The sequence below is a fragment of the Cololabis saira genome, chromosome 6 (genome assembly GCF_033807715.1).
Source record: "Cololabis saira isolate AMF1-May2022 chromosome 6, fColSai1.1, whole genome shotgun sequence".
In the NCBI taxonomy this organism is placed as follows: Eukaryota; Metazoa; Chordata; class Actinopteri; order Beloniformes; family Belonidae; genus Cololabis; species Cololabis saira.
This window is the reverse complement of record NC_084592.1, coordinates 13,702,062-13,717,928: the sequence shown is the minus strand read 5'-3', so window position 1 is coordinate 13,717,928 and position 15,867 is coordinate 13,702,062. Positions and strand designations below refer to the sequence as shown.

General features: G+C 40.9%; 1 protein-coding gene across 2 annotated transcripts; it reads left to right on the top strand.

The window, feature by feature from the left end:
- The first annotated feature begins 158 nt into the window (after positions 1-158).
- popdc2 (popeye domain containing 2) lies at positions 159-14,312 on the top strand. 2 transcript variants are annotated; one of them, XM_061723325.1, is made up of 4 exons: positions 159-987; positions 2,479-2,587; positions 5,153-5,588; positions 12,886-14,312. In XM_061723325.1, the coding sequence occupies exons 1-4, from the start codon at positions 494-496 to the stop codon at positions 12,963-12,965; spliced, it is 1,119 nt and encodes a 372-aa protein (XP_061579309.1). In that variant the 5' UTR covers positions 159-493; the 3' UTR covers positions 12,966-14,312. The 2 variants fall into 2 exon arrangements, with proteins under 2 accessions (XP_061579309.1, XP_061579308.1); XM_061723324.1 differs by having other exon boundaries at positions 160-987; positions 5,153-5,729.
- The last annotated feature ends 1,555 nt before the right edge of the window (positions 14,313-15,867 follow it).

Genomic DNA, 15,867 nt, shown 5'->3' with positions numbered 1-15,867 from the left:
GCCTCTCTTTCCTCCTGCTTCCTGTCCCTCTCTTTCAGTTATGTTAAGTAGTAGGCCTGCTTTCAATCTGCCACTCTTTCCTCCTTGGGTTTCAATTCCAAACATGGTTATCCTTGTAGGGCTAGATTGACGCCCCCTCCCTCCCTTATGCCTCGTCCTCCAGCTGTTGGGTCTTCAGTGACGGTCTCCGGGTCAGAGAAACACAAAAGCAAAGCGAAAAAGGCGACGGGAAGAGAGAGAAGCCAAAGGACGGATAAGGGCAAAGGAGGAGACCCCATTCCAGCGGTGTTTCTGCAACAAAGACACTTGTGAGAACTTCTTCACATTGAAGACTTTTCCTCGACACAACAAGGGAACAAGCATATACTTCTGACATGTTTATTTAGTTTTAACCGGCTGTAATTCCTCCGATTTACTGACTGTGATACAGCTTCAAGACGCAGCATATTGTAGTGGATAAGAAGGTTTTTTTTTTATATCACAAGTTTGAATCATGGCGGCAGACAACTCGACCCTGTTGGACAGCCTGCTCTTCCGGCCTCTCTGCGATGGCTGGAGCCACAGCACAGAAGGAGCCATCTACCATTTGGGCAACACGCTCCTGTTCCTGGGCTACATGGGAGGCAGCGGGGCCTACGGCTGTCTCTTCATCTTCGGCTTCCTCTCCCCCGCCTTCCTGTGCCTCACGCTGTGGGGGTGGATGACGGTCTGCGGCCTGGACGTCTTCATCTGGAACGTGATTCTGCTGCTGGCGTGCCTGCTGCAGATCTGCCACCTTCTGTACCGGCTGCACCAGGAGGCCATCCGCAGCCAGGAGCTGTCCTCCCTCTACCAGGCCGTGTACCTGCCGCTGGCCGTGCCCGTCCACGTGTTCAAGGAGATCACCAGGGCCTTTGAGAACAAGGTGGTGGAGCTGAAGGCCGGAGATACGTACGCCGTGGAGGGCAAGACACCCATTGACCAGCTTTCTCTTTTGCTGTCTGGGAGGTGGGAAATGTTTAAATGATTTCATCTAACACCCACACACCTGTACAATATGATAGAAACAACTTCTCTGTCGGTCTTCAGAGGACACAATCAGTACATTAAGGTCGAAACAGAAAAATCTGACCGTTTCGAAGGTACAGGTATACATCTAAATAAAACATACATATTTGGTATGGGAGATACATAGTATAAAAAGTTTTATATTTGTCAAGCTTAAAAAATGACCACCTACATTTAACTATGCAATTGAATCATAGGCTCCCATTGGATAAGACTGTTTACACCTATATACACATTTATAGCTTACCGGTAAATTCCTCCTTTATACCAAATCTGTTACTAACACTAACTTTCATCAACCTGGCCCCCGAACGTCTGACTCTTTGAGGCTGTTGGCAGTATAACCATCACAGGAAATCTGTTCTCTTCGTCCAAACATCCTCAAAGCAGAGCTGCATTAGATCTCTTGGTCCTGGAATCTTGCAGAGAAATGTTGTAAACAGAGTATTTTCGTCCGTGACTCACCAGTGTCCCTCTGCACTTTGCCAGCTGGTTAAGTTAATATCTTTGTGTCCACTACAGGAGAGTGGACAGCAATGGTTCCTCTTAGCTTAAATTAAATGTTTGCCATGCTGCGGACAGGTCTGACTGAACAGGCCACATTTGGAAACTGCAAACAAATGCACAGAAAGTTTCATTTCCTCGCCTAGGAGAGCCTTGTCGGTGATTCCTCAGATTTGCTGACTGTGATATATGCATGACTTGTGCACTCAATAATAGATAGTGCACAAAACCTGTTGGGTGGCATCCAAACGTACATCTGTTTTGGACATTTGTACCGAGCAACAATGTGCAGTAATCTGGTGCTGTAATAGTCTCAGCTCTTCTGGGAAAACTTCAGAACAGATTAAATGCATGGCTTCAGGGATTTGTTTCCCTCCAGCCACAAATGTCACGACTTGTGGTCAAAGAGGATCTGAATGCAAGACAGGAGCCAGTCGGATAAATACATAAATTAACTTCATATACTGTATATACAAAGTGCCAATTTGGAAAATCCATGTAAACCTTCCTCTTCCAAAACATTTCTAAAATCGGTCTTTATAGATCATTGATCTGTATTTAATTTACTGTGTTACGTCTGCATTTAATCTTGCATGTATGTGATTTTATATTTCTGCTGTAATCTCACATGGTACCTTTATGTTAATACTATGATTAATCAAATAATCCTTGCAGTTGCTGAGATGTGCTCATTTTCAATTAGATGTGTCATTTTTGAGCAGGAAGTATTAAAATAAAGAAAACATGGCATCATACTTGTTGAGTAAGAAAATAAAAAGAATTGGAAACTCTTTATTGCTTGTCAAAACACTTTTCAGGGCCTGTGTCCTACAACCTTAAACTATAGTGACCTCCACCTTCCTCTGGTCTCAACATCTTTATCCCAGTCCCAGTTCTTCACCTTCACCCTCTCATTCTGACTTCCAGGATCAGCGTGTCCTTGGAGGGTCAGTTCCTGCACTACATCCACCGCCACCAGTTCCTCGACTCTCCTGAGTGGGAATCTCTCAGACCAAATGAAGAAGGAAAGTTCCAGGTATGGGACTAAATTTGCATTTCGCTCAAGGAGACACGCTTGTTTTTGTTTGAACTAATAACATTCAGGAAATGGATGTGATGATAACATTAAACTGCTGACACTGAGGGGCTTGACTCGTCTGTTGTTGTTGTTCCCTTCAGTCTGACGGCTTGATAAGCTGAACAGGGAAAGTAGCTGCCATCTTGTCTTTCATGTATCCACCTGCTGATTGGTCAAATTAAAGTAGGGACAAGGCCTCAGAAAATGTTCTCTATCCCACTATTCTTTATACTAGGTCTGTGCATAAACACGTCACAAACTTGATCAGATTGTCGTTAAAATATTATACGAAAAGTCATTTTTGTAGTATTTTTTTATTCAAATCTTCTTCTCTATACTTACTTATCTGGTTTGATGGTAGAAGAGTCACTTCACAGACAGATATTCTTGAATTTTACTTTTGAATTTGTATTATTAATTGAAAATTAACTGTTGCACACCATGATACTGCCACCACCATGCCATACAAAGGAATACAATTCAAGTCAAATCAAGTCAACTTTATTGTCAATTCTGACATGTGCAACACAATACAGGATTTAAATTGTCATCCTCAAAGGCCTTTACGCTGCAGCAGCTAAACAAAAAAAAGACACAATGTGCAAATCTTAAAGGATGAAAATATAAATAGAAAGAAAAGACTAACTTTAAAAGAAATATGTTCTCTATGTACAGTACAGTATAAGACAGAAATGGGTGAAATTAATGAATATCTATATTATTTTATATTTACATTTATATTTATATTATATCATATACACACACACACAGTGTGACCGGTTTGTTGATGAGTTAGTTCTTAGTTGTTCTGAGTTGGGGGGAGCAGCATGGCTTTCCTCACTTTGCGGAGGAAGTAGAGGTGCTGTTGAGCCTTCTTGGCCAGTGTTGGTGTTTCAGGAGAGGTCCTCTTAGACGTGCACATCAAGGGACTTGGTGCTGCTCACCCTCTCCACCATTGATGGAAAGAGTAGCATGCTGGGAGTGCGCTCTCCTTAAATGCACAACAATTTCTTTTGTTTTGTCCACATTCATAGAGATTGTTGTGTGTGCACCACATGGCCAGGTGGATAACCTCTCTCCTGTAGTCCGTCTCATCCCCGTTGCTGATGAGACCCACTACAGTCGTGTCATCTGCAAACTTGATTAGGAGGTTGGAGTTGTATCTCGCTGTGCAGTCAAGAGTCAGCAGGGTGAAGAGGAAGGGGGTCAAAACACATTCTTGGGGGTCCCAGTGTTCATAGTGATGGTACTGGATATGTTTCTGGTGACCCGTACCGCTTGTGGTCTCCTGGTCAGGAAGTCCAGGAGCCAGTTGCACAGCGAGGTGTTGAGTCCCAGCCGGTCCAGTTTTTAGTTGGGGGATGATTGTGTTGAATGCTGTTTCGGGAGAAATCTCAAATAGGTTCTAGAGTGGTCGGCTGTACCCAAAATGAATCACACACACACTCGCCTTTGCTATAAGATATGAATACATTTATTAGCAAAAAAGCAAGCATTACATAGAAGACATCCACAAAACTACCCGTTTGTTAGGGTAAGTGTCGAATTACCCCTCCCACAACTCGGCAGTACACACAATATCACTCGTTTGCTAGGATTACGCTACAAGCTATCCCCCGCAAAACAGTGGCAATCAACACAGTTGCAATCATCACACACAGGTGAAAGGGTTAAACAGGCCTTCTTACCTCGACACGGAACTGGAGAGCCAAGGCAGTCCGGTTAAGAATAAGCCAAGGAAAAACCCAACGCCGGGCGTTTTGCCAGTACCCACGGCCGACTCTGGCTATACTTCCGGTTTCCCTGTCTTTTATACCTTTCCCTCAGCACCTTGCGGAGGGGGGGAAAAGGCCTATTCGCCCCCCCGTCCGCAAGCTCTCAAAACAAGTTTCGGCTCCCACGGGACCCAAAATCCCGTGCGAACCAGGCCCTTCCTCACAGAAAAACAGGCATTTGCTATGATAAACAGCAGGTGCGCGGCTAACTAAAAACTAAGGCCGTGTTTTGAGAATCTAGGGCATCTTCAGGACACAAAACTTATTTTTTCTCACTTCAAATGCTGAACTAAAGTCTACAGTATGTACAACATATGACTCCTTACAGTCCAGGTGTGAGAGAGCTGAGTGGAGGGCAGTGGAAATGGCTTGACTGTATGGACCGAAATGCAAACTGGAAGGGGTCCAGGGAGGGGGGGGACTTGATGTGAAGGAGCTAAGGCTGGCTCAAAATTACCCAAGCCAGAGCGAGGCCCTCGGTTCCCTCAGAGGGTTTGCCTAACCATTAGCGCAAGGGTCAACCGAAAACACACTGATCCCATTTGTCTGCACCACAAAATATCCAGCTGCCTTCTAGCTTCTTGTGATCTTCAGAAAACTGTAGATTTGTAGTATTGTTTTTTGCTGTACTACCATCATGCTTGCCAAAAAATACAACTTAAAATTAGCTATTTAACATCTATTGGTCTAAGATCTATTAGATATCCCAGGTAAAGAGATTGTAAAGAGTTTGTGTCATCTCTTTCAGGTGACGCTGATGGCGGAGGAAGACTCGCGCTACATTTCATGGCGTCGTCGACGCCTCTACATGCTGTTATCAAAGGAACGATACATTGCCCGTATTTTCTCCGTCATGCTGGGATATGACATTGCTGAAAAGCTCTACAACCTCAACAACAAGCTCTACATAAAGAGCGGCGTGCTGTTGGACATCCGCCTACCGAGCCTCTACCATGTCCTGCTTCCTTCCTCGCGAGGCAGCAGCGACAGCGACGCTGGCATTGCTAGGGAGCACCCGGGGGAGCAACACAGCCAAGACCCAGCACCTTCCTCCCAGATATCCGATCCAACCCAATATCAGCCCCACCGGCAGGGACCACGGACGACAGACCCAGACGTGCCCCGGCCCCCCGACCATGACGGCTATGAGCTGCCATGGGCGTCAGACACGGAATTGCCCTCTGGTGAGGACTCCACCAGCCTGGTCCTGGAGGACTTTGCTGATGTGCCTGGCTCCTTAATGGATTATGGCAGTGAGAGGGATTATTTGAGGTAGATGGGCACGGTACCGGAGCTAACACACTGGGTCACCATTTAAGATACATGTAAGTACCTCACCTGAGCATGAAGGGTTGCAAGTGGGGTGGTCTGTTTGCATGGTGAGCTTGCAGTGCACAGTTCTTACTAACTTGTCTTTGTAGGGCTGTATGAGGCTGGGCAATGCATCTGATATGACTACATCACAAAAATGTATCACAAGGGGGTTTGTATACTTAAGCACAAATTGTTTTCTGTTTTACTCCAACTTTAGTAATTATTTTTCAAATTATTTCTGCAATTCACAATATTTATTTCATGAGATGTTTTGTTTTTGTTACTTAGTTATAAAGATAAGGTAATTAAAGCCACTCTATGTAGTAACACCACTTCTGATCGCATGGGGCAGTGTCATCTTCCCATTGTCAAACACTATGAAGCACATTTCTAATGGGATGAAGTGACATAACAAGTACAGTTGTTCTCATACTGATACGATTGTAAATCCTTGCTGATACTGCTGAAAATAAGGGAGTACTTATGTTAGAGAGCCCGAGTGGCTCAGTTGGTAGAGAATTGGACTTCTACTGTCTGGTGTCCAATTCCCTCTCCATGCTTGCGGGGTTGTGTCAAGAAGGGGATCTGGCATAAAACCTGTGCCAGATCAAGGTGCGGACTGTGCCGGTCCACTGTGGCGACCCTTCCTCTTTGAGGGACTAAGGCGACATGGTAGAGAGAGGTGAGTATTTATGTTGAGTCAGCATCCAGTACCACGCAATTTATTATACAATTCTTTATTTAGCCTTAAAGACCAACACAGGAAGTTATGCAATACTGTCTTGCACCTTCCTTTTTTGAGAAGCATTGTTGCGTGAGTTGTCGAGTGAAATAAAAGTCGGACCTTTATGCTGGACACTTTTTAGCCTAGAGATAGGGTTAGGGAAGTCCTAGGTACAACAAATCTAGCAAGAAAATCTAGCAACAAGGGAACCGGATGAACTTAAAGATGGAGAAGTGGAAATATTCTCTGATCTCAGTCTGTGATGTCTCAGAACCCCATCAATCTGAATGGTCGATTTAATGACGGCTTTTCAGAATGAGGCAGCCACATTCCAAGTCATCATATCGGCAATATGGTGTTATGTTAGGCTGAAAAATCCCACATGCTCATTATGCAAGGGTGTGGCTTCCAGAGGCATGCTGATAGTTGTTAAAAATGACGTGCACAAACCTTATCAAGCATTTAAAGGTATTGTGACACAATTTTTAAAATGCTTTTAACACTATTAAAAGTCTTGGCCAATATCCCTCAAATGTGTCTAAAAGAGTGTAACAAGAAAAACTTCACTCCAGTACTCCATGCCTGGCTTTTTTTATGACGGTGTTTTTTGCCTGTGAAAAACGCGTCCTTTCTCCCCTTTCCTGTCAATCATTGCCCCGCTCCTCCTCCCAAAGGACGCACACAGAAAGACAGTGGATCAATGGTATGTGATTTTGTCTTGCACACCGTCCACGGGCTGAGCCTCGATCAGAAGGACTCAGGCCCCCGACCGACACCGGGCAAGCGGTCTTCCGTACGCCACATTTCCCACGCCCGCCGCTCGGACGGGGATTCGGCGCTGAGCTCTTACCTCTTCGCTCGCCGCTACTGAGGGAATCCTTGTTAGTTTCTTTTCCTCCGCTTAGTAATATGCTTAAAATTCAGCTGGTTTTCTCGTCTGATCTGAGGTCGTAGGCGAAAAAAAAGGAGAGCGCGGGTGGAGAGGAGAGAGGCGGTGTTCCATGAGGCCCAAAGTTGTATTGTTACATGTAGACTGGGTGAAAACTGAAATCAAGCTCTATTTATCTAAAACATTAAACTGCTGCTGTTGCTTAGATGTAAGCAGGAACAAAAAGTAGAACAAAATAAGAGTTCGACAAGTGAGAAGCAGAAATCCTGTCTGAAAGGCATCAAGCAGCACAAACTGAAAATTGCAAACAATTCAGTCCGTCCCATCTCGGGTAAAACTACGGTGGCAAAAAACACGAAGATTCCATGCTGGAGCTCTCTGTAGTCTGGCTCTTCTTGGGGACTGTCATAACACAATGGCGTAACACGACCAACGGCTTTGAAAGGTACTTTGGAACCAACCTGCTTGTTTTAAGGCAATGAAAACATGACAACTCTTAATGTAATGCGATGCTGCACTATAACTAACATAACTGTGAATATCACCCTATTCTTCTGGAAATGGAACTCCTTTAATCTTCCTGTTTATGTATAGAATAAAAAAAGGCAAAGGCAAGAATATTACTAGAAGAAAAAAATCTATCCAGTCTTATGACCCACTGGAAATATGTGGTGGTGTATTGTTGTTCCTCTACAGCATCATATATTAACACTTATAATGAACTGAAAATGAACTTTTGCTTGGCGTAGTTAAGTAATTCAGTTGCCAAACCTGGTGTCTGGCTGTGACGCTTCATCCTAACCAAAGAGCAACTGTAACAGGCAGCTTAAGTGAAATACTGTTATAAGCGTGATTAAATGAAATCCAGGAAGTGAAAGAACTGCCACAGGAACGGGTTGTTAAATATATAAATAAATAACTATGAATAAATTGACAAAGAATTGTGCCTCTCTGACACAGTTTGAATGGCAACCCTATGAAATAATAATGTTTTTTTTTTCTTATCTATGAGCTTCTTTCCATTTAAACTATAATTTTAGACACATTTTTTCATGCTAGTATTTCTGGTACTCTACTCTCTAATGTTGAGTATCCACAACAAGCCGTTTTACTTGTGGAAGTTTGAGCTTTCCAAAGAGCAGCTAATTAGTAGACCCCCTCCCCGCCCCCAAATGCAAATGCACTGAGGAGGAGAGCTGAAGTAGGTTAGGGGAGAAAAGTGGAATGTAAAAATGAACATGTTTTGACAATTAATTTCCCCCGTTTATCATGTGGAGTGTGAGATCCTTAGGAGGCAGGATGGATGAGTTTGTAGCTCTGATGGGAGACAGCGGGAGCATCGTGTGTTTTGACACACGGCTGCAGGAGCATATTCTGGACTCAAGCATCTCTCCACGTAGATTTCGTATGACACAAGTGGACAAAAAAAACATCATAGAGACCAACATAAGTGGGGTGGGGGTGTTTGCAGGGATCGTTAAGAACAGATGGTGTAATCCTGGGCATGACTCTGAAGGAGCACCTTTGCATCCCAGATGTTGAACTGTTGGCTGCGGTCCATCTATGCTGTTACTGAGAGAGTTCTGCATGTTATGTCATCGCCGCATGACAAACAGAACACTAATACGTTCATGATGAACCACGGTTTCTTACCTCATGAGTGTTTAAATGTACACTGCAACAATATGATTTCTCCCTAAGGTATAAATCAAGTATTCAATTCAAATCAATTAAAGCCATGATTTAAAATTCAAGATCTGTGTAATCCTTAAATAGGTTTTCATAATAAAGGATTTTCACTTATATCAAAAAATCCATGAAAGGAAAGAGTTATTCTGTACCAAAACTGAGTCAATCACAGGTGAATAAAGTTCATTTTTGACTGCAGAAATTGTACCTTCTTAGAAAGTTCAAATATCAATTATTAAGTAAGAAAGAAATATCAAAAATTCAGTTACCCTCACTGGAGCTCTCAGAACCCAGTCCAGACTGTGTTGCACTGCATTGTGACTTACCTTTGAAATACAAGTTCAGCTGCTCTCTGAAATCACTGACAGCGTTCCTCCTCAAATCTTCGTGCCAGAGCTTTTTCAGAGGCGTTTGATCGGAGTACAGCAGCAAAGATTTGCTGTTATATCAAGACCTACTCCTGCAGTACTTTTCTAAACCAGATAAAGTTATTTAATCTAATCCCTTTTCCCCTCCGTTTTATTTGTCCTATATGGAACTTGTCTTGTTATTTTAAAACTTTACATTAAAAAAAACACCAAAAAACACTTTGATTTGTAAAATAGTTCAGACTTAAGTTCAAATAGATTTAGAGACGATTTGGAGCGCGGAGATTAACATTAGATGATGGTTGAAATTCTTCACCGATGGCTTCCTGAGCTTTAGGGTTAAGCTATCTGCAAGGATTATCATCTCTCTCTCACTTTTATCTTTTTTCATTTCCTACCTTAAAACTAAAGCACCGTTCATGTCAGCTGGTCTGCATCAGTAGTTGTTTTGCCACAAACAAGCTTACACGTTTGGTACAGCAGCAGGGCAAAATTGGTTTCAGGGGATAAATCAGTCAGTGACAACATAGTGGGCAGCTCTTTTCTCTCAAAGAAAGACACTGGTTGCAGAGCGGCGGTGACGTCAACCGGGCAGCAGCTGTGTTCTTATCTGACAAGGATTACAGCTTGTAAATTTAGGGGGATGTTCAAAAAAGTTTAGTGCCATGCTATTAATCCAACAGGCCCACCATTCAGCCTTCGCTCTGCTTATCTGCGGCCCCTCCCGATCAGCCCAATCCTGCCTGCCGTCCGCACATCCCGGCAGCAGCAGCAGCTGTCGTCCAATCATAGTTGGGGCATCACGTTTCACAGCACTGTATTGGGGTCACTGTTGGGTTTGGGTTGCAGGACAGCTGTGAAGCAGCGGGTCCGATCCGTCTCTCACAGCTTCAGCTCCGGTGACTCAAAGCAAGATGGGAATCCATCGTAGATGTGCATAAATCTGATATTCCATTTAAATCTTGTATGTGAGAGTGGAAGTACGCTCCTACACGCGTAATTATTATTATTATCCCTCCATCTCTTGGTCTGTTGGAGTAGATAACTGGCACAAATGCCAATTATTCAAATGTCATGACTCTGAAGTGAGGAAGCAGTTGTCTGGTTTTGGTAGTGGTCTTTCATGTCTAGTGTTCCCACTGGCTGAAACATTCAATGGATATAATTTTTTAACTCTACAATCATGCACTGTTGTGGTAGCATCACCGCTCAGCTGTTTAACCTACCGTGACCTGATGCAATATATGTTTGCTTTCAGCAGCCTTGCTAGGAGCAGTGAGCATGCAATGAGCATGCATAGAAAGCTTTTTAAGATAAAGCCCATGTTATATATATAAATATATATAAATATAATTTAAGCTCAAATGAACAGCATTTATTTTTCATAGTTTGATTATCTACTGATCAGAAATGAATAAAGAACAAAAAACAACACATGGGCAATACTGAGTACTCTTCACTTCTTCTGTAGGATTTAGCAGGGCAAGTGGTGCAGCAAGTCATCAGCCCTTGATGACCTGATCATCAGCAGGTTTTCAGACATCTATACAGGCAGATATCATTGGCAGTTTGTGTTATGACAAAAGGGAAAGACAAAAGTAACAGTTTCAAAAAAGCTACCTCTGCTGCAAAACAATCTGGAAAGGATTAAGAAACCTTTTCCAAACAATATGGAGTTTAAACAATGAGAAAAATAGAAGTAGAAAGTATTTAAGACATTTCCCAGTCATCTTTGGAAGGAAGGCCTCTTCAGTCAAAAAAAGAGCATGGAGTTATAACTGAGGTTAACAAAGCTGCATCAGAAAAAACAGACTTTTGGCACAATATCCTGGACAGATGAGAAGAATGTAGAGTTGTTTTGGCCTTAATGCCCAGCACCACATATGGAGAACACCATGCACAGAATTTCAGCAGAAATATGTCATTCTCAAGCAGTGGTGGAAGGGGGGTGATTTCACAGCAACTTCTGCATACTAGAGACCTCTATGAAATGAATGAATGAATGAATGAATTTATTTCAGACAATTGCCACAAAAGTGATTGGTAATCAAGGTTTTGGAATGGCATGGTCAAAGTCTAGATATCAGCTTGACCAGATGTGGAGGAACCTTAAGAGAGCTGTACAAAAGCAAATACCCAAAAACCTCAATGAACTGAAGCAATTTTGTAAAGAAGAACGTCCCTCCACAACGATATGGGAACCTGACAGTTAGAGCTGGGGATCGATTCAAATGTCAAGAATCGATTCGATTCCGATTCTTAAGATTCAGAATCGATTATCACCATTTGATTCGATCCGATTCAATTCGATATTGATTTGGGTTAGTGTTGCCTGGATTATATGACTGTAAAATAACAATTGAAATAATAATTTCACAATAATTATTGTCAAATAACTAAGAAATAAATAACTTATTCTGTCACCAGACACACAGCTTGCCATGAAGCACCCGGCATTTTTCAGGTATTTCATGACAAACCGTGTCCGATAACAGAGAAACCAAACAAGCTATAGTAAATATAGATAATATGAACTTCATTGAACTAATATAACATTTAGAAATTTAAGCTGAAATGTCCAGCATTTTCTCTAAAGAAAAGTTAATTTAGTTCAGGAGTTTTCAAAACTACTGGGATTAAAGTTCACCAGGCAAAAATGTAATGATGAAAAAAAACCAGTCTTACACAGGACACAACTATAAAACAACAGCAAACGATGGATCTACAAGTTCTTGAACAGCGGGGGTACATACTATTGGTCACAGTATTATTTTTTCTCTCTGTTTGGCTTCATTTATGTCATAGAAACAATTGCAAATAAATAATGGTGAAAAAGATAGATTTTATTTTCCATGGTTGTAGCTTATTTCCCACCACTCTTCAACACCCTCTACAATCACCATTTTTCATCACTCTTCTTTTGCAGAGAAGTTTCTATTGCATTGAAAGTAATACTTTGGTTTAGAGGACACATATTATTCCCTATTTTTGAAAATCTTGAAAAACAAACCTTTGCCACAATGCCACAGGATTTTAACACCACAGGTCAGTTTTCAGTCATGTGCATGCATCTCTGCTTCAGGGATCAGCCACTTGCCTCGAGTTCATCCCTCTCTTCTGTGTGATGTGTAGATCCTGTCATCTGAAATACCGCTTTGCGCTTGTGCAAACACAAATTTTGACAAACAACAATTAGTAAGCGTAGAAAATGTTATGTTTTATAAGAGAGGGCGCTGACTGAAAATTAACTGTATTTTGATCCTTTGAAATGTAAATACTTTACTGGGAATTAGCAAAAAAACCTTTCTTCTCCCTTGTTTTCGTTAAGCTTTTTGAATAAATTACTCAGTAATTAACCCGACGCTGTGCAAACAGGTTTATCTTCACTTTTTAATTGCAGCAGCACGTAATGCAGCTTGTGCTATCAGGCTTGATCACGTGAACTTCCCTGTGAGATCACTTTTGTCCTGACTGAGGCTTTGATGTCACTTCTGCAGGAGATGATACTGAGACTTTACCACCGCGATTCAAGAGAGGCAGAGCGCCGCTGGCTCCCACCGACACCCCCAGACTGTGAGAGGACTCTCTCCTGGAAACACTTTCATGTCCACAGTACAGCAGGAGGAAAAGTATAAATGTATCTCTTGTTACACTTTATGCTTAAACATTATCAATATTATTCAGGGCTACATGAATTCTCCGTCCTGTTTATTCAAATTACAGTTTGACTAAAACTGCCAGTTTTGTTATCATTCAGCTGCCAATCAACCTTTTCTTAATACCAATACCAATATGATTTATGGATTTTTCAAAAACCAAATAATTCTTATATATTTTTAAACAAACCTATAAATCAGTCAAACTAAAATATATATATATTTTTTTCATTTAAAAAAGGCCGGTATTTCATGTAAAAATGATCATTATAAAGCTTTGTTTGCTGTTAAAGGGACGTATCCGTCTCGTTTGACAGAGATGTTAACTTGTAGACTGCAGTTTGAATCATAACACTGGAGGTATGGGAAAAGAAAAAAGCCAACCTTTGTGGTATTACTTCACCAGCACATTAAATGCTATTTCATGTTACTCAAACAACGTATATTGTTTGCTTCCGATTTTTTTTTTAATGTTATTCAGTGTTATTCTAAAGTTGATTTAGCATCAACTCTCCAGATACTCATGGCAGAAACATTTAAGGAGCAACCCTCAGCCGAGCAGATCCTGCTTTTGGGTTTCATTTTTCTTTTTACTTGTGTAGTTTATCTACATTAAAACACAATAACTTGATCTGTGCTAAGAGGGGAGACTCTGGCTGTGAGTTCAGCGCATGAAGCCACATTTCTCTGTCTGCAGGTATTTTGGATGGCAGCAGATTATGTTTTTATTTTATTACAATATTAGAATATGTCATATTAATATATAAATGAGTACTGTGAATCATGGTATGTTTTTCTGTTTATGATAAAGAAATCACTGATATAATAAAAGGAATAATACATGTTTTTAAAATATCTTTATTATGGGGCCAAGATTTCTCCATAAAGCTTGTAGTGTGCAGTGATGTAGTTCTAACAATGTTTTGAGTCTGTGCCAGCATCTGGATCTTCATTAATTTGCTATCAAGGTCTGTACAAGTCAATGGTGTGTTTATCTGAGCCAGGTGTGCTGGAACAGAAAAACGTCTAAAGCACGCCAAGCATGCGTTCTGAGGATGTGGTTTGATGAACACAGATATTATATTATTTTTTTGCTTTTCTATTTCCTGTCAGATTTGTCACAAAACACCACATCACTGATATTATATTGTAAATGATTATGTACAAATCATACAGCACACGTTACTTCATCCAGGTTGAAAATCTCAAGATACTTATCATAATTAAATTTTTTTTTCTTTTTAAATAAAATTTTATATGTGGAAGTCCTTCCTGTGGTCTTTGACTGCCTGCTGTCATATCACATGTTGTATTCTTTTTGTATTCATTTATGTTCAGTAGCTCCTGAGTAAATCAGCTAAACTACCTGTGCTGAACTTGTTCAACCTTTATACACTGAAAGAGAAAATTAACCACTTTTTAAAAAAAATGTTTCGCTCAGTTTATTTCTTAAACAAAATGTAAGGAGAATACAAAAGAAACCAATGACCCAAAGCAGATTTCATAAGTCAGACTTGAGGATGTAAAACTCAATAGTAATACATTTTATTTGATAAACACTTCTGAAGATTCAGCCATAATGTTGGAAAATCAGAGGGTTTAATAATCATCTTAGCATCTGTAGCAACTCATAATGTAATAACGGCTCATAATGTAATAACTTAAATGTAATAAAAGTTAATAATGTAATAGTCGGCTAATAATGTAATAAAATCATGAGCGCATAACGTAATAATGTAATAACTTATTACATTATGAGCCTTACTGGCGCGCTAATAATGTAATAATGGCTCATATTGTGAGAAAAGCTGCATTATCATAATTTTTTACCTCTTAAAGGTGCAAATAAAGCAAACAGCATGGGTTTCAGCGCATTAATAAACCAAATTAGTGAAACCAAGTATTATTTAATAGTAATTGCATTCTCACATTTTATTATGTAAGATGTATAAATTTGAGCCACTAGGTGGGACCCATGTTAGATATTTTGGGCCTTTGCGAATGCCATGCTAACTTCCACTGTCTGATTGTTGCAGGTAAGCAGTGCTATTTGTGAACTCCAAAGTTCAATTAATATCTTTGTTAAACCAAGCCATCCACCTTATCTCTTTAAATATTCGGTGTATTAAGATGTTTGCTAGGATAATGTATGTTTTAGCTGCAGCTGAAGTCTCATGTACAAGCCCTGTGGGGAAAAAAAGAGAAGTAGCTAATCTACCACAGTCCCCAGTAAACCACACAAAAAATGAATGTTGATTTAATTCTTTATAGTGTTTTCCACTGAGCAAACCTTATCATCAAGCAAGTTTCCTCTGCTCTAAGTGTTTAATTGGTCATCTGTGGCTCTATCAACAACAGGTAGAGGTTCATCAAGGACCTGTATCATACTGTATAGGTGCATAACACGCTAAAATATAAGCAGATATCCTATTTGTTGAAAATAAATCAATATTTACATTAATCTAGTGATTCTGAAAATTAAAAAAAAGGAATCAATGAATTTTGTTTCATTCACAGAAAAGGAACAATGAGACTGGGCATAACAATTTTGGTCCTGTTCACACTGGCCCTTTGGGTTAGTAACGTTCAAGGCCATGGAAATCGAGTGATGGATGATGACACATATGATGTCATTGTTAAAGCACTGAGAGGAGAATGTCACATTCCTGTAAAAGAAAGAACAAGGGTCCAATAGGGTCCAATATGCGCCGTTCGGCCCAAATGGCGCCTATTGGTCAATCTGCCTGAATGTCAGTGATTGGACAGTCCTCACTACTTCCCGCCTCCCATGTCTGAATTTGACAGTACGGCTGGCTCCCGTAC

Excerpts from the sequence above, each read along its gene's own strand:
- popdc2 (XM_061723324.1), top strand. The coding sequence starts at position 494 with ATGGCGGCAGACAACTCGACCCTGTTGGACAGCCTGCTCTTCCGGCCT. Across the intron at positions 988-2,478 it reads TCTCTTTTGCTGTCTGGGAG|GATCAGCGTGTCCTTGGAGG; the intron begins GTGGGAAATGTT and ends TCTGACTTCCAG. Across the intron at positions 2,588-5,152 it reads ATGAAGAAGGAAAGTTCCAG|GTGACGCTGATGGCGGAGGA; the intron begins GTATGGGACTAA and ends CATCTCTTTCAG.